This window comes from Molothrus aeneus, chromosome 22 (genome assembly GCF_037042795.1).
Source record: "Molothrus aeneus isolate 106 chromosome 22, BPBGC_Maene_1.0, whole genome shotgun sequence".
NCBI classification, from domain to species: domain Eukaryota; kingdom Metazoa; phylum Chordata; class Aves; order Passeriformes; family Icteridae; genus Molothrus; species Molothrus aeneus.
In genome coordinates, this window is record NC_089667.1 from 6,891,675 (window position 1) to 6,913,032 (window position 21,358).

General features: G+C 58.3%; 2 protein-coding genes across 2 annotated transcripts in view; both read left to right on the forward strand.

Moving 5' to 3' along the window:
• The first annotated feature begins 282 nt into the window (after positions 1 to 282).
• On the forward strand, positions 283 to 2,389 carry FXYD2 (FXYD domain containing ion transport regulator 2). The gene is given in 7 exon segments (XM_066564397.1): positions 283 to 351; positions 353 to 380; positions 1,061 to 1,099; positions 1,213 to 1,287; positions 1,869 to 1,905; positions 2,041 to 2,071; positions 2,200 to 2,389. Coding segments are annotated over 6 exon segments (273 nt in total). The 3' UTR covers positions 2,066 to 2,071; positions 2,200 to 2,389.
• An 8,565-nt stretch (positions 2,390 to 10,954) lies between these two features.
• DSCAML1 (DS cell adhesion molecule like 1) overlaps positions 10,955 to 21,358 on the forward strand; it is a 99,617-nt gene continuing 89,213 nt past the window's right edge. Inside the window, exons 1-2 of the mRNA XM_066564479.1 lie at positions 10,955 to 11,060; positions 19,230 to 19,547. Coding sequence (XP_066420576.1) covers positions 11,018 to 11,060; positions 19,230 to 19,547 — 361 coding nt within the window. The 5' untranslated portion in view covers positions 10,955 to 11,017. The remainder of the gene's footprint in view (positions 11,061 to 19,229; positions 19,548 to 21,358) is intronic.

A 21,358-nucleotide genomic window follows, 5' to 3' on the forward strand; every position in this document is an offset into this window, starting at 1 on the left:
TGCCCGCTCCTGCCCAGCAAAAGGCAGTCGCAGCCTGTGTTTGAGCCCAACCCTCGGCCGGTCCCCGCGGCAGGAGGCGAAGCCCGGCAGGGCGGACAATGGGAACGGGAGTCAGGGCCGCGACAAGGACGCGCAGCTCGGGGCGCCCAGCCCTCCCCACGGCTGGCACGGTGGGTGCTGCCCCTGCCCTTCCCTTCCCTCCCTCTTTGCCAAAGGCGGGCGGGAGCCCTGTGCCTCCCCTCGTGACTGCGATAAACATTACACCGAGGCCATTAATGTTTAATGAGGTTTGTCTCCCAATTAATGCGCGTTCCCGTGGGTGCCCACTCGCAGAGCGAGGCGCCCGCCGGAGCGACGACACGCCGAGGCCATGGGTGACGGTAAGGACAGCCACCTCCGCGGGGACACCTCCCTGCAGCAGCCCGTCCCTCCCACCGAGAGCGGGGGAAGCTCTCGGTGAGCATTTGGGGTGGGCAGGCGTGGGGTTGGATGCTCAGAGCTCCACAGCCCCGTGGCACATCAGGGACAGCCGGCGTTTGGCTTCTCCTGGGGTGATTTCTCCTTGCAAGCTGCTCCAGGCAGAGGGCTGAGCAGTCAGGTAAGGCGGCAGGAGCGGTGACACGGTGACGAGCTCGGTGACACCGAGGGGTTGTTGGGGTGCATCTGGTACGAGGTGTGAGCCCCAGGGGTTGTTCAGTCTGAGCTCTGAGGGGACAGAGCCGTTGCTGGAGTCCTGCAGGCAGCGGCACTTCCCGAGGGCAGTGGAGCTGGGTCCCTGCCTGCAGCTGCACCTGGAGCATCCTAAAAGTGCAGCCTGCAGTGCATCCCGTGGATTTGCCCAGGATCCTGCAATTTGTCCAGTATCCTGCAAGTGCAGCCTGCAGTGCATCCCGTGAATTTGCCCAGGATGTGAAAGCTCCCGGGGTGAGACCCAGGCGTTTCCTGGCTCAGCTGCGTGCCAAGGAGGTCACAGCACTGTCACTTGCAGTCCTCGGTCCTGGTCTCTCCCGCCTCCTCTCTGTGAGGACGTGGCTCTCACTGGAGTTTCTCCTCTTTTCAGAGCACGTGCCCGAGCAGGGCCAGGACAGGTTCAGCTACGGTGAGTGTGTGCCCGGGGCTGGGGCAGGGGGGCGGGCAGCCGCTGCCGCTCCGCCGTGGGCTCTGCCAGAGGCTCAGGCTGGCCTGACACCTCCTGGCCGTGCTCCTCCCCAGACTATGACACCATCCGCAACGGGGGGCTCATCTTCGCCGTCGTGGCTTTTGTGATCGGGCTCCTCATCATCCTCAGTAAGTGCCTGGGTGGGTCGGACACCCCTGGGCTCTGCTCCGTGCTCCACTCAGCCCCTGCTGTGGCCGGGAGGGGGCTGGGAGTCACCAGCCCTGCCCCACAGCAGCAGGGGTGGGCACAGCCTGCCCCCGGTGCTGCCTGGGAACTTTCCATCCAGGCACGCTCCCAGCACAGGGCGAGTTGGGAGGGAGACCACGTAAATATTTTGTGTTTCCCTGCCAGCGCCCGGGCTTCAGAGGGAAGGTCACTCATTAAAAATAGCAGAGAAAACTCTGACATTTCCAGAGAGGGGAGCCAGCGTTCCCAGAGCCCTCCAACCTCAGCAGCTCCCAGACTGACCCGGTGCTCAGTGTCAGCACCGTGGCCCTGCCAGGGTGTTCTGGCACCGCTTTGTGCAGGGCAGCCATGGTTGCAGCTGCTGCAGGGATGGTACTCACTCATTTTAGGGAAAAAACCATGGAAACCAGCAGCACTTGCAATCATGGGGCAGCTTGGGGAGCCTCTGGGCAGTGCCAGGGCTGCAGGGGTGGCTGTGATGGGTGGGGGGAGGCTCAGCCTCAGTCGCTCCTCTCACCCCCAGGCCAGCGGTTCCATTGCGGAGGGAGGAAGAAGAGGAGGTGGGTACTGGGGTTTCATCTCTGCTGCCTGTTCCAGTCCTGCCAGCTGACAGGGCCGGGGTCCAGCCCCTGTTCCCCCCTCTCTCAGCCACGTTGCCCAGTGTAACACTTCTCCCTTTGGTTTTTGCTCCACAGACAAGGGAACGAGGACGAGCTGTAGGTGCAGGTAGGAGCTCCCTGTGCTGGGCAGCGATGCTCTGGGGTACTCGTGCTCCAGGGAACTGCTCCTGGGGAGTCTGTCCCGGGAGGAGAGGGGCTGGGGCACGCTGGCCATGTCGCCCTCCCTCTCTCCAGCCCCAGAGCTGCAATGCCCCCATGGAAGCAGAGCTCCAGCCGAAGCCCAGCAGCCCTGGCCACCCCTCACCCCGCTCCAGTGGATCCATTACCCCGCAGGGCCAGAAGGCAAATTACCCTCGTGCTTCCCCCTCTCTTAGACCCAGCGAGAGTTTCTTGGCTAATAAAGTTCAAGCTCTGAGAGGTTCAACTGCGTGCCCGAGGCGTTTGAATCGCCCACTCTCCTGGCCCTGCTCCAATCCCTTTTCTGCCCTGCAGACACAGGAAAAGCTCCCGCAGCCCGAGGCACGGGGCAGCCGCCTCCGCCCTGGCTTTGCTCCCGATGTTTCTTCTCCCAGCTGCGGGTCCTGGATCCTGCGGCACCTCCCTTTCCCTTGGGATGCCCAGGCAGCAGCTGGCAGCACCGCGGGGCTCTTTGTGTGCTCCTGTCTGGCCGGGATGGGGTTAATCCTCTCCCTGGCAGCCCTGGCGGTGCTGGGCTCTGTGCTGGGAGCTGGGGAGGTGTTGGGAGCGCTCCAGTGCTGGCTCCTGCTGCTCCCACAGCAGCGCTGTCCCTGGGATGGGCAGGATCCCGGCAGGGGCAGGGCCAGGACAGCCCCAAAGTGACCAAAGGGACATTGCAGAGCAGGAATGTGACACCTGCGCAGGTGGAGAAGAAAAGGGAAAGGAGGAGAAAGGGGGATGCTCGTGAGTTACATTTGCCTCACAGAACAATCCCGACTCCCCAGCAAGGGTTGGGCATCGCCTGCAGAGGGCAAGCGGAGAATTTCAGCTTCTGCGTTTCCTCTTTTTCCCTTTTCTCTGCTTTCACTTTATAAACTGCCTTTACCTTGACCCGCGCGTTTGGGGGATTTTCCCTGTTTTTAATCCCTGCCTGCCCTGCTGGGGATGGGAGTGGTGGAGCAGCTCAGGGTGTCCAGGCAAGGTCAGCCCAGCCCAGCTGCACAGAGCGGGATCCTTCTGGGTCAGGAACGGGGCTCGCATGAACCACGGAGCTCTGTGGGAGCTCTCGGCCTCTCTCAGCTTCGGATTCAGCCAGAAACGCCTCTTTCAAAAAAAAAGGGAAAAAAAAAAAAAGAGCAAAACTCTCGCGCAATTGGGCGGCGAGTGAGGGGGAGGAGGGAGGTTCGCTCTGAGTGCCGGAGCTGGCCCGACACAGACACCTAGTGACAGCAGGGCACAGCACTGCCTGTCCCCAAGCCCCGCAGGCCTGGGGCAAAGGGGACCGGGGCACCCCGAACAGCAGAGAAGGAGGGAGCAGGGAGGGATGCAGCGGGGAACTCGCTCCCAGCCTGGGGCAGTATTTATGGATATGCATTTGCTAGGAATAAAATATAGAGTGAAACCCCAACTGTAAAAAACTGAGTTGCATCTTTTAGAATATTGGAGGACTGAGAGAATAAGAAAAACCCACAAACGCAAAGACACCAAATATGTTTTAAACGTCATTTTAGCTGCAGCATATAAATAACAAGAATTACTAAAATTCAGCAAAATGACAGCTGCTTATTTGCAGCAAGTGGAATGCAGAAATATATGCATTTGACTCCTCCCCTGAAAACACCATCAGCCTTTTTAAGAGCTTTTAGTAAGTAGTCGTACATAATCCTAATATTTCACCTTGCCTTTCTTCTCTGTTCAGGCCCATCCCACTACTTTCTTATTGTGTGTTACTGAACATTGCTCAGTCTGGGGGCTGCTTGACCAGGGAATGGTTTGGATGAGAAACCCCAGCTCAGGGGGTGTCCTCCCCTCACCTGGAGCCACTGTGGTTGTTCAGGTGTGCAAGGGGCCGCCCTCAGTGACCCCGACCGTCCCAGCACAACCGGGATGCTGAAATCAGCTCCCGGGGTTGGTGTGGGCTTCGATGGAGGTCAGACATTGACAGAAAAATAGGATTAGCTGGGGGAAGGTTATTAGGCAAAATCCGTGCAATTTGTCTAATCTGAGGTGCTTATTTAACACAGTAAGGAGATTATTTTGGAATATAATTTTGACTTGACAGTGACCCACTAATAAAAACTCATTGCAGCTTCGCACAGCTCAAGCAGAACAGGAGTCCTTCGACCGAGGAAGAAAATGGTTAATGGTTAAACTCGATCCGTCTTAGAGGTGTTTGTGTAATTAAACGATCCTGAGATTCTATGCAAAGTGCCTTTTTAACAGCACTGAAGGGTTTGGCCACACCAGAACTGCCCTGCCCGTGCCTGACCGGGTCTGGTGGGGCTGTGCCCCCGAAAGCAGCAGCCGAGGCTCCCAGCAGGCAGGAAGGCAGCAGGGGGTGAAGCGAGCCCGTCCCCAGGCAGGGCTCCCCTCCTGCCCTTCCCTCGCCAGGAACCCGCAGACAGAACCCCCGTGGCTCTGGGGCCGGGGATTAGGGGAGGGAAAAGCCGTGTCTGGAGCTCTGTCTCGGCACCAGATGGCATTAATGGCATTATTCTGCACGGCTTGGGGACAGCCACGTGTGCCCGCACCTGCACGGCCCCACGCCCCAAACGGGGATGGGGTGTTGAGAGGTCTCTAGGACGAGGTGAGAGATGAGAATTTGACTGCATGTTTCCAGAAGGCTGATTTATTATTTTGTGATATTATATTAAATTATATTATACATATAATATATATAATTTTATAATATATAATTATATAATATATTATATATAACTAATAATATATATTATATATAATTTTATAATATATTATTATATTACATTATACCACATTATACTACATTATATTATACCACATTATACTACATTATATTATATTATATTATATTATATTATATTATATTATATTATACATATAATATATATAATTTTATAATATATAATTATATAATATATTATATATAACTAATAATATATATTATATATAATTTTATAATATATTATTATATTACATTATACCACATTATACTACATTATATTATACCACATTATACTACATTATATTATATTATATTATATTATATTATATTATATTATATTATATTATATTATATTATATTATATTAGTTATATTATATTATTAAAACTATATTAAAGAAAGAGAAAGGATATATCAGAAGGTTAAACAAGAATGATAATGAAAGTGCGTGCCTGACTCCTCAGAGTCCCACACAGCTGATGGTGATTGGTCACTAATTAAAAACAGTTCACATGGAACCAATCAAAGATGCACCTGTTGGTAAACGACCTCCAGACCACATTCTGAAGCAAAAAGATAATTATTGATTTCATTGTTTTCTGAGGCCTCTTTCTGAGGCCTTCTCTCTTCTCCCAGGAGAAGATCCTGGGCAAAGAGGATTGTTCAGAAAATGTTATGGGGACACTGACAGGGGACAGGGGCAGGGCAGGGCACACCCAGCACCCAAACCTATGGGCAAGGCCAGCCCCTCGGGCCTTTCCCTGCTCTCCCTTGGTGAGGAGGTGTTGGCCTTCTCCCCTGAACCAGGCAATCTCGGGGGATTTCTCTCACAGCCCCCTGAGCCATTAATCTTCTCAGAGCAAATCTTTTCTGCGGCACAAAGGGGATTGGGTAAATAATACAGTGGACAACTGGAGTGCCCTTTTCCTCTGGGAAGGCTTCCAGAGCCAAACAGCTTCCCCTTGGAGCTGGTTATTTATTCCCTGTTTGCTCTGCTGGGCTCTGGGTGGACAGGTAGGAGGGAGAGGGGCTCTGGCTGGCTGTGGCCTGTGCTTCATCCCTGACTGGAAGCGAGGAGATGAGGCAGCAGGGCCAGACCTGGAGCAGCAGCAGCAGCCAGGGAGGAGCTGCCAGCCCTGCCCGTGGTGCCAGGGACGCATTTCGCCCATGAGGAAACGCAAATGCAAAATGTCTCCTCGTTAGTTTAAAGAGGAGAGCAGCAAATGGTGACTCAGGGAGCCAGAGAGGAGCACTGGAGAGAGGAGAGATGGGCTGGGCTGGCGGGGAGCCAGCCACATGCCTCAGCCTTCCTCTGCTCTGCTCTGCTCCCGAAAAGGCAGCGCATCCAGCAACAGCACCTCTGCAGGGACAGCAGCGCTGCACGGGCTGGAATTACCCTCCAGCCCCAGGAAACGGCATTCCAGCCCCTGGAAAAGGCATTCCAGCCCCTGGAAAAGGCATTCCAGCTCCAGGAAATGGCATTCCAGCTCCAGGAAATGGCATTACAGCCCCTGGAAATGGCATTCCAGCCCCAGGAAACGGCATTTCAGCCCCAGGAAATGGCATTCCAGTTCCTGGAAACGGCATTACAGCCCCAGGAAAAGGCATTTCAGCCCCCATTTCCCTGTCACACTGCCCCAAAGAGGAGGCGATTGGGAGTGACTGCTCAAGGCAGCAGCGCTGTGGGAGTGCAGCCCAGGATGGACAGGCTGGCTCATCCCGGTGGGATTTGCAGTGGGATGCACTGCAGGACGTGGCTGGAAGCAAAGGAGGGTCCCCATGAACCCAGCCCATGTCTCAGGACTGTGCCTTGCAATCACAGATGTTGGAAAACCCCTCTAAGACCATCCAAGTCCATTAACCGATGCTGCCAGCACTAAACCAGAGGTTTAGTGGTCCCCAGAGGTCACATCTGTACACATCTGTCTTCCAAATCCCTGCATTAAATCCCTCCACGGCTGTCCTGGGCAGGCTGTTTGGCCCCTGGAGTTTGCTAAAACCGTGCAAAGCCCCTGGAGCCGGTGAGGACCCGGATCCCGCTCTCCTCGAAGCCCCCCGGCCCTGTCCCCGCTGCCCCGGTCCCGCTCAGCCGCGGAGCTCGGCGACACTAGAGGGAACCAAATCCCAGCTTCTTGCCGGGAAAGAGCTTTTCCTCGGGAATCCGAGCATCCCGGCTGCCCGGCAAGGGATTCGGGCACGGGGACACGGAGCCCTTGGCAGAGAACAGAACCGCAGGATGGTTTGGGCTGGGAGTTTTAAACTGTTCCCCGTTTTCGTGGCATTGTCTGCTCACAGCCACGAGTGCCAGGGTTCCTTATGGAAACGCAGCTGCTCCTGCAGTGCACACCCAAAGGGCTCAAGCAGGATGCCATTTCTGGGAGCACTGACCTGCTTGTGCACCTGTTTGTGCAGGGGTTTTACTGAGGCACAGCCCCTGGCCACCTTCAGGGTGTTTCTCCTCCCACCACTCCATGTGGCAGCCGCCTGCTGCCCTCAGCCACCGGGGAAACTGAGGCACGGGGGGGCTGCAGCCACAGGCCAGGGGGGTCCTTCCCCTCTCAGCATCCACACTGGGCCAGCCTTGGGGCTGGGGACAGCAGGGAAGGAGGGGCACGGCGTTCCAGGACAGGTTTGGCCGGAAGGAACCCTACCCAGGCGTGCCCAGCGCTCTTCCACACAGGTGTACCCAATAATCAGCTGAACCCCATCCTGCAATTACCCCACATGCTGTCCACCTGTTCCTGGTGAGACTGGGCTGGCACGGGGGCTGTGCAGGACGCAGCTCTTTGTCCCTGAGGGCCGTGGTGTCCGGTGAGGGGTCACAGCGGGCTGGCCCTGCCCGCAGAGGGGCGGCGAGGGTAAGCTGGGACGCGTGGGAAGCGCTTTGTGCCAATCGGCTCCAGACAGATAAGTAGCCCTGTTGTTTTAATGACCGCTTCCTCTGGGGATTTGGCTGCGAGGGCGGCCGAGGCCACGGGGCTGGGGCCGGAGGGAGGTGGGGTGTGCCCGGCCGGAGGTGGGGTGTGCCCGGCCGGGGGGATGCGGGGTGCCCAGCACGGGGCACAGCCTGCATCTGGGGCTGGCCCCGGGGACTGAGGCGGTGCTGTGCCCACCCTCCTCTTGGCCGTTCTCCTCTGAGAGTGGGTTTTCTGAGTATTAGTGGAAGAATTGCCTTCAGGGGGAAATAGCTCACTGGCTAACAGGGACACTGCTGTAATCCCCAGAGCTCTGGGGCAGCCTGGAGCTGACTGCAATTCTGCCCAGAGGCAGAAGAAATGCCTGGCATGGGGGAGATTGAAGGGAGGGCTGTTTTCAAAGGGCTGCAGCATGCCCCGTGCCCCCAGGAGAGGCAGCAGGACCCACCCTGTGCAATTCCTGCCGTGGTGAAGGAAGGGTCCCCCCTCCCCGATCCTGCTGGGGCTCAGAGCTGTGCGTGGGCATGCGTTGCCATCATTTCTCCTGTGCCTCATGCAGAGTTTGGGCCAGGGAATGAATTCCTCAGTGGGAGCTTCACCTTTGAACCGTGCAGCTGGGCTGGCTGCTGGCTCTGGCAGGCTGCTGGCTGCCTGGGAGCAGGGCAGGGAGCCTGGGATGGGCTTCTCCTCACCAGCCACTGCTGGCCTGGCTGCCTGCGAGCCGCCCGCACTGCCCAAATAATTACCCTGGAGATTTCCTGCCTTTCCTCATCACACCACACGAAGCACACGCTGCAGCTCTGCTTGCGAGCAGGACACCAGCTTTGCGGGCAAAGGCAACACACAAACGCTTCCTGTGCGCACCAAACACGGGGCTGTGGGCAGGCTGATGTCCCCAAACGGTGGCTGCCTGCTGGGCCAGAGCTGAGCCCCGGTGTGGGCTGGCAGGAGCTCCTGCTCCAGGAGCTCTGGCTGCCTGCCCAGTGCTGCCAGCCCTGCACGTGTGCCCGGGCTCAGCGAGCTGGCAGAGGGCCTGGGCTGAGCCATCCATGGAGGAGCAAACAGGGCTGGAGTGAATGGCACAGGCAGCTCAGGGACTTGCCAGGGCTCCCCCAATATGAGCTGGGCTGAGCACTCGCCCTGCCAGCCTCAGGTTTGAACTCTGGTGCTGCTCCTGTCCTGGAGGAAGGAGCTCTTGCTGGGGCAGGTCAGGGTGCTGGGTTGATCCTCTGAGCTGGGCATGGTGAGGAAGCTCACGAGAGCTGCTGAGCAGCCACGGGAGCTAAAAATGAGCAGCGTTTACTCCCCCCGCTCACATGGCTCACACAGAGACGTGTGGGGCCCCGTGGGTGCTGTGCCAGTGAGTGCCCTGCCAGCCCACGCAGCCCCGTTCATCCACTCCCCAGTGGAGGAGGGTACCAATCCCACCTGAGGCCGAGGCGTTGTGTGCTGCTTTGCAGAGTGCTGAGGCAGGTTCCAGGCTGGCAGCTCGCTGTGAGCAGGCTGGGCTGGGCTGTGCTGCCATCCTGCAGCAGCTGCCAGCGAGGGAAGGGGGCAGATGCCTGGCATGTGCCTGGGGCTCCCCAGAGCCCGGGCTTTGCCGCTTGCCTGGGTATGGGCCTGCATACCAATTTCCCTGCCAAGCACCGGCGAACATCTGCACGGCCACGTAGGTGGCGATGGGAACGCACCTCGGCTCCTGGGGGCTGTGTGGGCACCGCGTGCGCATCAGCTGCTGCCTCGCCACCCTGGGGACGCCGGCCAGGGGTGCCAGCGTGGGGCTGGCACGTGCCCGCGTGGGAGGGCTGTGACACCCACGAGCCGCTGAGGTGGCCTGGGAACGGGCTGGGGAGGGGGTGGTGATGGCGCTGCCGAGCTCGGCAGCACCGTGGAGGAAGGGGAAGCACATCCTTGGGGAGGAGGAGGAGGAGGAGGGAAGGCTGTGGTGTGGCAGCACGGGCACAGTGTTTGCCCCTGTTTCTGCTGCTGGCACTGATCAGGTGGCAGTGGCCTCGCTGTGCTCATCACTAAGATGACGGCAGGGAGGGGACAGGGGACACGGGGTGGGCATGGAGGACCCTGCGTCCTGGCAGCTTCTCCGTGTCCTTTGGCAGCATCCCCGCTGTGAAATGGGAGCCTCCCACCCACAGGTACCCCCTCGGTGAGCTCTTCAGGAGACTTCTAGGTGTGAATGCTTGCAGTGAATCCACGAGGGCTGGAAATGGCCACGGAGCTGTTGTTTTCCCAATTTCCATGATCATAGTTGCATTTTCAATTAAATCTAAACAGCGCTTTTTAAAAAATCCGAACGTAATGTTTTTCCTGCTGGTTGTTTTGTTTGAAATCTGAATGCTTTAATCTTTCTTTCTGTTTATTTTCCAACAAATTGGGCTTGTAAAGGCTGTTTTGGAAAGCAAAGAAAACCTGCTATAATCACTTCAAGAAAAGACACTCTGAATGCTCTAACGGTCCAGACAAATTGGCTTTGGTGTGACTAAGTCTTGGGGAGTACAAGCTTCGGCTTGAGCTAAGCCTTGGATAAATACACCCCAAAGTAAAGCATTAGCTGGTATTTGTTTGTTATTTGCTGACTGGAGGGATGAATGTGTAATGAATCTGCTGGCCCTGTCTCGCTTGTGTCCCCTCTCCTGGGAGCAGCACGGGCTGCCGGAGCCCTGCTCCCCCACCCTCACAAATGTCCAGAACCACGCTGGACAAGGCTTGGAGCCACCTGAAAGGTGTCCCTGTGGTCTGCAAGGTCCCTTCCGACCCAAACCGCTGTATTGTTTTTGTCCTCCGGATGCTGGAGCAGCGTACGGGAGGCCCGGGGAGCAGGAGCAGTGCCGGTGCGAGTCCCCGCTGTCCCAGCCCTGCGGCCGGGACAGGGCTCACCTGGCGCAGGGCTGCAGGGCACGGGGCTCACCTGTGCCGCTTTGCGGGGATGGGGCAGCGCCAACCGGGGCTGGCGGCCCGGGGGCGGCCGGGGCCTCTGCCAGCCCTGGCGCACGGCGAGGAGGAGGAGGAGGAGGAGGAAGGGGCTCGGCCGGCGGGGGCCGCGGCCGCCCCCAGCCCTGCGCGGCGCGGGGGGGGCGGGCGCGGGCGGGAGCCCGGCCCACGGGCGGGAGCGGAGCGGGGCGGAGCGGGAGCGGCGCTGGGCACCTCAGCCGGGCTGGCAGCGGCGGCAGGAGCGCGGCACGCCGGGGCACCGCACCTCCGCAATTGCGCCGCAGCCCGGGGCCAGAGCTGCTCTGTATGGCATGTGGCTGGTAACTTTTCTCCTGCTGTACTCTTTGCCGAAAGGTACGTGCGGACCGCGGCGGGGGCGGCGGGGGTCCCCGGCAGCGGCACCGGGCGGGTGGCACCGGCTGCTCCCTTCCCGGGGCTCTCGGGGCTCCGTTTCTCGGTCCCGCACTCTCGGTGCGCCCTCCCCGGCGTCCCGGGGCTCTCGGTGCGCTTTCCTGCGCTCTCGGTGCGCTCTCCCCGGGGTCCCGAGGGTCTCGGTGAGCCCTGTTGGGATCTCGATACGCCCTCCCCGGGGTCCCCGGGCGCTCGGTGAGAGGTCCTGGGGCTGTAGCTGCGCTTTCCTGAGCTCTCGGTGCGCCCTCCCCGGGGTTCCGCGGCTCTCGGTGCCGCGCTCTCGCTGCGCCCTCCCGAGTGCCCGGGATTGTCGGTGCGCTCTCCGGGAGCGCTCGGCCCGGACGGCGAGGCGGGGAGCGGGGCTGGGAGCGGGGCCGGTCGGTACCGGCGCTGCGCGGGGCTCGGAGCGCGGAGCTCGGGGCGCGGAGCGGGGCCGGTCGGTACCGGAGCATCCCGGAGCGGCTCCGAGGCGCAGCCCCCGGTGGCAGCCGCGGCCGGGACCCCGCACCGACGGGCGCAGCATCCTCCGGCGGGGCCTCGGCGGGACCGAGCGCTCCGCGTCTCCGGAGCGCTTCTCAGTGTGATCCCGTCAGCCGGCGAAAGCCAGCCGTGCCTTAAAATTCGCATCCTTCCCCCTAGGAATGCTGTGTGAAGTGTAACCCAACGGCTTGACATCAGTCAGATTATAGATAAATCATAAATGGGGGTGGGGGGGGATGGGGAGAACCGTGGAATAAGCGTGTCAAGGAGACACACGCTGGAAGATTACGGATTAATTTAAAGTTGGGCATTAAGTGGATGCTGCCCACATCCAGCGAGGTGATACTCTAAGCGAGTCTCTGCTCTAGATGCAATTAAAGAGAGGCAGGAGCTGCGTGGAGCACGGGCACTTAAATCCCACTGTGTTTGTTACAACAATCGATCCGTGTTACATAAAGGAATTGCCCATTTCCGGATCTGCGGGAATTTTTAATTATGTTTCTGTAATAAATTACCTCTTTGCCCACGACCCGACCTGCGGATGCGGGTGCTGGAAGCGCCCACCTCTTGGAAAATCGTCTGCTCGGAGGATGTCAAATGACATTTGCCCTAATTATCGTCTCTGACATTTGAGAACAGCGAGGGGGAAATTTTAGGAAATGAGGAAAGTGAAAGAAAGGGGACGGAGCTGCCTCCTTGCATGAGACCTCTCTTGCTGCCCATTACCCCGTTAGCTGAATGTTAATCCAATGAAAAATATTTACTGAGCTTTAATAGGGCACCCTCTCCAGTTGTGCGGTGATGATCAATTATTCCATCAATTATTAATTATGGAATAGCTGCTTTATTCGAGCTGGGGTGAAGCTGCTTTTGGGAGCTTTACCCAAAATCGCTATTGTGCTTCAGATCTGCTGAGCTGAACGTGCCAGCGTCTGCTTTGCTTACATTTGCATTTTTTACCGTGCTAAAAGGAAAAAAACAAACCTGGAAACAAATAACCGTCGAGGATGCCATGATTCCTTTCGACCCCCAGTAGTCAAAATAATAAAGAGCTGCACTGGTTTATTGCTTTTTGCATCTTTTCAGCCCCAGCTTCTTGGAAAAGGGATCTCTTCCCACAGAGCTATCTCTTCGGAGAGGAGCAAATTAAAAGCCTCCATTAGCACAACTCCTCGTGGCCTCATTTTACATTTTATTTCTTAAAAAAAAAAAAAAAATTAAAAAAAGGAGAAATCTTCAGCATTGAACAGTCCTGGTGATGCAAAGTGTTAACGTGAAGCGGTTCCAGAGAGAGGACAGCAATACAATGGAAGTTTCATTAGAATAATAGGATAAAAAAAATGAATTGCTTAATGCATGATAAACCTTTCAGATACTTAATATTTCTGGGCATCGAAGCACATCCTTTTAACGTGCTCCTGCTGTAGAACAAGAGCTCAAGTAGAAACCGAAAGCAGATAAACATTTGATCCGAGGGACCCCTGAAGTTTAGAAATCCCTTGATGGGCTGTAGCTGCTTATTTCTGCCCCTGTTTATGAAATAAACAGAAATGGGTGCTTGGCAAGCAGAGAGTTGAGCAGCGAGATGCTCTGGCAGGCAGAGGGGAGGCGAGTGGTGTGATGAGGAATGGACTGGCCACAACTGCGAGGCTGGGAGCCAGAGAAGCGTCTCCCTGCATGGTGTTGCTGGATGGCTCTGCCGCCTGATTTATATTGGCATTATATTTACATGATGTTCCCGCGCTGGGCGCAGCGAACGGTGCAGCTCGCGGCTTCTAATCTCTCCCATCTCGGCCCCCCAGTGTGGCACAGCGCTCGTTTGTCTCTGAAATGAAACATGGAAACCTCATTAAATGCACGGAGGAGAAGCCTGCAGTGCTCAGCTCCTCGCCGTGCCCGGCGCTTGTTTATCCTGCCAAAATTTCCCAGCACCAGGAGCTGCCGTGGCGGCTCGCCCGGAGCCTTCACCTGGCGTGGGCTTTGGGCAGCTCCTGCCTTGGCATGGGGAGTGGGTAAAGGTGCCCTGGTGCTCCTGGGTGTTTGTCCTCTGCAGGAGGAGGCTGTGCCTTGTGCGAGGGGCGAGTGCCAGGGGTGTGCTGTGGAACAGCCCTTGTGGAGCTGGGGGCTTCCTGGGAGCTTGGGGTGCACCTCGGGGCAGCCGTGGCTCCAGCACCGCGGTGTTGGGGTGCCGGGATCTCTGCCGGTGTGCCCCGTGTGCCAGGGGGATGGATGGGCAGCGCTCCGTCCTTCTCTGGAGCAGCTGGCGAGCCGAGGGCGAGGATGGAGCTGGAAGTCTTTGTGGCAGGAATCCTGACATGGCAGCAGGCGAGGCTGAGCCGCGCCTCGGGTGGCACGGAGGCACCTCAGAGCCGAGCAGGCAGCAGCCACACGGTGCCACTTCCACGGTGGCACCAAGGAGGAAGGCGTTGGGTCAGCGCAGCGGCTGCCATGCTGCTGTTCGGGGAGGATGTGCAGGGGCAGCTCGGGGTGCAGGGCATTCCTTGCCTCTGGAATCTCGGTCATAGCCAGCTCCTGGTCTTTACATAACCACGGTTTGGGAGTCACCCTCTCCCTGCTCCTGGATCCCGCAGAAATATCCCCCAGCACGCGCAGGCTGCCGCCATCATCCGCCAGCAGAGCCCTACCCAACGCTCAGGAATTCCATTTCCAGGCTCCTGCTCCTGCTGCTCCCAGCTGAGCTTGGGAACGGCTGCAGCAGCAGCTCCTGGCCCTGACAGGGGAGCCAGCACGGCTTGGAGGGGATGGGGAGGAGGTGAGGGGCTGGCAGGGCTTGCCCAGGTGTGTTCTGTGTTGGCTGCCTGGTGGCAATCCTGGTCTCCACCTTGCAAAGCCACCGAGTGGGTCGTGATGCCCTGGGAGCGTGGCCTGGCCATCGTGGAGGGAGCCCAAGGCCAGGTGTGTGTGGCCTCTGCTGTGTCCCCTGCCCACCCCTCGTGCCCGCTCCTTTGACCTCCCTGGGGACACGGTGCTGCCCCTCTGGCTGGGCAATGTCACCGGATGTCCCCTTGGGACCTCAGGCGTTGTGCTCAGCATGGCCCAGGTGTGGAGGGGCTCTGGAAGGGGAGGGAGAGGCCCTCACCTGTGTCCCCTGGGCTGGGGATGTCCAGCTCTGGGTCAGCCCCTGTGTGGACGGTGTGGTGGGGCTGGTGCCTCTCAGGAGCAGCCAGGGGAGGTTCTGGAAGCAGGAATCTGGCCGGGAGAGCTTTTTTTCCCAGGCAAGGGTTACAGCCTCAGCCTGGGTGCTGTCGTAATCGCTGGAGGTGGTTCAGGCCCTAATTTCCATGCAGATGCATTAAGGAGCAGGCGCTTGGAGCACATTTGGGCCGTGCCCTTACCCACAGAGGACCAGAGGCAAGCTCTCCTTTGCTCCCTCTCTGCTTTGTCACCTCAGCAAGGACCATGGTGCTTGAGCCAGAGGGGCTGTGCCACCACGATGGGACCCTGTGGTGGCCAAATTGCAGTGCCAGGAAAGGGAAGATGCTGTGGCAGGAACCTGCTGCTGTGCTGGGCACCAGCTGAACGCCTCAGGCCCCGCTTGGCATTTCCTGGCACCATTTCCACCCCCCTGAGCCGGTCCCTGAGTGCAGGGGTCACGGCTTTAACCCTGTGGGCTGGGACACGGTGGGGAGGTGACATCCCAGGAGGATGTGCTGCTCTCCTCTGAGCTCCCCTCACAAGGGACCAGCCTCGGTGCTTCCCTCCTCATCCTTCCAGGCGCTTGGCAGTGCCACTTGTCACTCCATCAACCCCAAGGTCGCTCCCTGGGTTGGCACAAAGGCTGTGAAGGTGTCCTGGGGATGAGGGCTCGGAGGGAGCTCGTTCCGGGAGGCTCCTCCAGCGTTCCCCATGTGCGGGCGGGGTGTGTTGGAATCTCTGCCCTCTCTTCAGCACGGAGGGACCATCAGGACTCACCGCCTACCTGCAATCCCCAGCGCCGTGCATGCCAGGCCTTGGTTCGCTCTCTCCTTGAGCAGGGCAGGTGTCAACCACCCTTAATGAGGATAATGAATGAGCTGCGAGGTGGCCGTTAGCCTGCTGCTCTCCTCAGCATCCCTGCAGCCCGGCTCGGAGTCCCTGCTGGCCCCTTGGGAGCCCCACGGGTGGGGTTTATCCGGGGGGGAGCCCCGGCAGGTCCTCACCAGCCTCGGAGCAGGGCTGGGGTCACCACCAGGATCAGGAAACTGCTGCCACTGGGGTAATGAGAGCTCCAGCCCAGCGCCTGCCCAGGAGATGGCATGAACCCCCCAAAACACCAATTCTCCAGCATTTCCCCGGCTCTGTCAGGTTTGCACCCAGCTGAAGCACCATGCTCAGCTCTGAGGGGCTTTGGGTGGGCTCGGGGCTGGCTGTGTGCTGCCAGCACAGGTGATGGACGTGCACGGAGAGCAGGAAAAGCCTCTTATCTCGGGAGGAAGAGCCCTGGCTGGCACGGAGCCCATCCTTGTCTGAGGCTGCTCCTAAATCTGCCTCTTAGAGAAGGACGGGCTCTTCTGGGAGATTTTGTGCAGGACACACACCTGCACCTCTCCAGAGACGGTGACACATCCTGGGGACAGTTTGTGGCCCCTCTCCGGAGCAAACAGGTGCTTGCAGAGCTCTGCTGTGTCACTGAAGGTGCTGGAGCTTGGGAAGTCCGGCCATCAAAACTGGTAAATATTCTGAAGGGATGATAGCAAAATGACTCGCTTCTCTCAGCTGAAATGGGGATATTAATATTTCAATAGCTCTAGGTTGTAATTTACCACAATTTAGGAGGATTGAGCTCTGATAACTTAAAGCACCTGCCTTTCAGAGCCAGCCCCAGTGTCCAGCCCTGTGCTGGGCTCGGTGCAACTCCCAGCTGGAGCCAGGCTGGGCTCCAGGCTGCCTTCCCAGCAGAAACCCTTCCATCTCAGCTCTCCCAGCCTCCTCCCTTCAGGTTCATGTGAATTAATGCCCTCGATATGTAGGTTAGGGTCAGCACATCTGACCAGATGTGAGCAGTGATTTCTGGTTTAAAAATATTGCTGTGCTATTTCTAAATTTTTAATCTCTCCCAGTGATTTGGAGACAGTTTTATGAAACATGGAATTAGGATGGTGCTCAATGCTAAATGGTAAAGGAGATTATGAGGATTTAACTCTATACGTCTGTCACATAACTATTGCCAATCCCATAACCTCCATTTTCTATTAAAAATCCCTTTCCCCCTTTGACCCGAAAAAGCTTTATGGGTATTCTGAATTTCTCTGTTTATGAGGTATTTTTCCACTCCTCGCCCCTGCCCCTCACCCCTCCAGCTCTGAACCCTCCTGGTGCTGCTGAGGATGAAGATGTTTCCCTGGCAGGAAACATCTTCTGGGTGCTCCAGGAGCCTTCCCAAGCCGTAATGTGGGATCTGGGGAGAGATCCTGGATGGAGCACGGGGCACTGCTGGGTGTCCTTGGTCCAAAGCCAGGCTGAAGGTGGCTTCTGCTGTGCCCTGGCTCCAGCCATCTTCTGCTCAGCTCAGGCTCAGCCACAAATAGCTCTGTGCTGCTCGTGCAGCCTTTGTTTCCCTTCCTCTGCCTGCAAATGTGCGCCTCTTTCCCTTTCATGTATTTGGGAGAAGCACCGCGCTGCTGGGATGAAGGGAAATGCTGATTCATGACGACAAACCAGCCTGGAGATGTCACAAAATGACATCTGCAGGGCCCAGCGGTGGCCCCGTGGCTCTGCAAAGGCTCGGCTGGAGCTCTGCTCCTCCGTCCGTCCGTCTTTGGTGCTCCCCAGCCAGGGAGGGAAAAGCAAACGGCTTTGTCTCCTGGACACGGGGAATCCGTGCGTGGGGACACAAGGAGATGATTCTGTGACCTCTAAATTGGTTGTCTCATGTGATGGCACAGCTGGAACTCACTACCAGCCCATCCCTCCTGTGGCACAGAGGGCTCTGAGGGGCACAGGAGGAGCCCTGGTTGTTTATGGGGATGATGCCGTGCAGCACACATGGAGAGCAAGGGTGGGATGCTGGAAGAGGCGCGAGGTCGTACTTCCAGCTGGGAGAAGGATGGAGAAGGGCTGAGGTGTCTCGGGGTGTCCCATCCTGAGCTGCTGAGGCTGGTGTGGGCTGGGCTGCTGGCACAGCTCCCAGGCAGGACGGGCACCTGGCTGGAGAAGGCTGGCACGGGGATGGAGCAAGCACAGACGCTCAGCCGGCCCTTCCTGGGGCGAGCGGCCGCCTGCGGGCCCGGGTGTGCGGATGAGGCTTTTCCTTCTCCCCTCTGCTGCCGTCCCCTCCTCCCCAAGTTAAGGAATCGAGGTCAGGGAGGGTCCCCCGTGGCTCGTTCTGAACCGGGGCTGATCTGCTTATTGGCTCTGCGGCACCGCTCAGCCGCGCTATTAATACACCCGCCGAGGGCCCTTCCCAGATCCCTGTCCTTCCGCCCACTTGGAAAGAGTGCAGCTAAAAAAGGAAAGCGGATCCAAGTGACTGGGGGCCTCCTCTTCCTTATTTATAGCCAATTTCACTGCCTTGGGCTGGGAGGGGGGAGCTCGTGGTCCCAGAGAGTGGCAGGGGTTGGGGGCAGAGGTCCCTTCCCTACTTCCCAAGGAGGGAAGTGCTGCTCTCCAGCACTGAGAGTTGCTGCTGGGCAGGCAGGTGGCCACAAGCTCTGCCCGGACTGCACCCCTGAACCCACCTCAGTCCTCGTTTGGGTGGTGCAGGGGTGCCCAGGAGAAGCTCAGGCTGAGGGCAGGGTGGGTCTGAGCTTCCCTGTGGCTCTGGGAGAGGGGAGCAGCTCTGATCCCGGTTTTCCAGCCCTCTCCGGGTTTGGAGGCAGTGGTGGGGTGGCAGGGGAGGTGTCTGCCCTGCCTGGCAGTGGGGTGCACTGGGTGTGATGGCATTGCTGGGCTGGGCTGGGCTGGGGGGTCTCAGCAATGTCAGGCTTGGCAGCAGGAGCAGCGTTGGTGGCTGTGCTTGGCGTGTTGTCCTCAGGGCCCTGGGTGCTCAGAGCCAGCTGGGCACCCCTGGGGAAGCCTCGGGGGCTGCCTGGGGTGCCCATCCTGCCTGCACAGCCCCTGGCTGTCCTGCCGAGGTGCCTGTGATCCCTGATCTGTGCTGGCAGCAGGAGCGCTGGCCTGTGAAGGTGGCCTGTGTGCTTCCAGCCGTGCATGGATGCTCTGCGCTGCCCTGCTCCGCACGCAGGGCTCAGGGGCTGTGCCAGGGGGTGTCTGGGCTGGGGAGGGTTCTCTGTACCTGGGGGTTCTCTGTGCTGGGGGTCTCTGTGCTAAGGGGTCTCTGTGCCAGGGATCTCTGTTTCAGGGGGTCTCTGTGCTGGGGAGGGTTCTCTATGTCAGAGGGATCTCTGTACCAGAGGGGTCTCTGTACCAGGGGGTCTTTGTGCCGGGTCTCTGTGCCAGGTGGTTCGCTATGCCAGGGGGTCTCTATGCCAGGGGGTCTCTGTGCCGGGGGGTTATCTCTGTGCCAGGGGGGTTATCTCTGTGCCAGGGGGTCTCTGTGCCAGGGGGGTTATCTCTGTGCCAGGGGGTCTCTGTGCCAGGGGGGTTATCTCTGTGCCAGGGGGTCTCTGTGCCACCAGCACTGGCCATCCCTGCAGTGACCCCATGCCATTGTGGCCTCTGCTTTGCCCACAGCACGCGCTGAAGATGTTGGAACCAGCCTCTACTTTGTGAACGACTCCCTGCAGCAGGTGACCTTCTCCAGCACAGTGGGGGTGGTGATCCCCTGCCCGGCAGCAGGGTCACCCAGCGCCGTCCTCCGCTGGTACCTGGCCACAGGTGACGACATCTATGATGTGCCCCACATCCGGCACGTCCATGCCAATGGGACTTTGCAGCTCTACCCCTTCTCGCCATCAGCCTTCAACAGCTTCATCCACGACAACGACTACTTCTGCACCGCAGAGAACTCGGCTGGCAAAATCAGGAGCCCCAACATCCGTGTTAAAGCAGGTGGGAGCTGCCTGTGGGCGCTGGGCTGGGCACGAGGGGCTGGATCCTCCCTGCTCTGCCCCATCAAGGGCACAGCCAGGGCTGCTGCCTTGGGTTCTTGCAGCAGGGTGGAGGAGGGAGAAGGGCAGAGCACGGGGTGGGATGTGCAGCTCAGGTGGGATGTGCAGCTCAGGTGGGATGTGCAGCTCAGGTGGGATGTGCAGGGTGGGATGTACAGCTCAGGTGGGATGTGCAGGGTGGGATGTACAGCTCAGGTGGGATGTACAGCTCAGGTGGGATGTGCAGCTCAGGTGGGATGTGCAGGGTGGGATGTGCAGGGTGGGATGTGCAGGGTGGGATGTGCAGGGTGGGATGTGCAGGGTGGGATGTGGAGCAGGGCTGGGGCTGGCAGGAGCAGCTGGAGGAGCAAAGTGCTCCACCTGCAGGGGGTGACCTGTTCTCCTGGGGGTTCTTGCTGGTGGGCTGTGCCCCCTGAGTGCAGCCAAGGTGCTGACCCAGCACAGCCCACGTGCCTGGAGGTGCCTGGGCAGGCACCCAGGGCACAGAGGGGCATCGTGCCCTTGCCAGCCTGTCTGTGGATGTGGAACACGAGGTGGATTGGAGGTGCCCAGAGAGTGTCTGGAGAACGTGGTGTGGCTGCAGCCTGGTGGCAGGAGAGCTCCTCTCCCTCTGAACCGGGACTGTCCAACCATTTACCAAGGCTTTTCCCAGCTGTGGGAGGGGCTGGGCCACATCTGTCCATGCTGGGGGCCCCCTCAGTGTCCCACAGCCTGGTTCCCACTGCAGCACCCAGCCTCAGCTTGCCAAGGCTTATTAAGAACAAAAAAAAATTAAATAAATTTAAAAAAAGGAGGAATATGGCAAAGAGCTGATTCCAAAAGCCATTATAGTAAATTATTGACCAGGTTGAGGAGGGCTAATAGCCCAGGAATGGCTTCATTATGTAACCTATTAAAAGTGGGGCTAGCAGAGGGAACGTGACAGAAGTGACTACAGGGTTTTTTATTTTAATACCTTGTACTGTGGAGTAAATTGGTATTAACCCCCTTCTGCAGAGTGAATTATTTACCAGCACTCTCAGGTTACCTATAAACCACAGCGTGGTGGAGGAGCAGATGGGGTGTAGTAAATGTGGAGCTGCTGCTCTCCTCGTGTGGGCACAGCAGGGTTGGCTCTGCTGGGATCCCTCGTGCCCAGAGCTGCCCTGGGATCACAGAGAGGGAATCCTGGCTCTCACCCCCCTCTCCATCCTGAATGGACCCTGCTGCTGGACTGGGAGCTCAGCCTCCCCCTGTTAGCAGGAGACGTGAGTGTCCAGTGGGGCCACCAGGGTGGCTCCAGCTCCTGGAGCTGCTCTGCCTTCCTGGCAGGGGAAATGGCTGTGGAGCATTCCCCAGCTGCTGCTGCCTCCTGGCCATGCCACATCCCAGTCACTCTCCAGTGCTTCCTAATGGCAGCGCAGCACAGGGAGCCAATTACAGCTGGAGAAAGCAAGCAATAAAACAAAATGCACTGGAAACTGAAATATGGAAATATTTCTGAAACTGAACTGAAAATATGAGGGAAAAGATCTCTGGAAGTCTTGGGCAAGCTGTTGGTGAGCACATGGAGCAAATTTCTGCAGCCAGGGGAGAGGTTTAGGTGGGCTGGTTGTGGCTGTGTGTTGCCTCCTGGGGGTTATTCCTGCTGGTAGGAAAAGCCTGGAGCCCTGGCCTGGGGCTGGCACAGGTCGGGGATGCAGTGGGGCTGTCCCCAGCTGGGTGCTCGTGGTGGCAGGGAATATTCAGGATGCTCCTCGTGGTCCCTGCTGG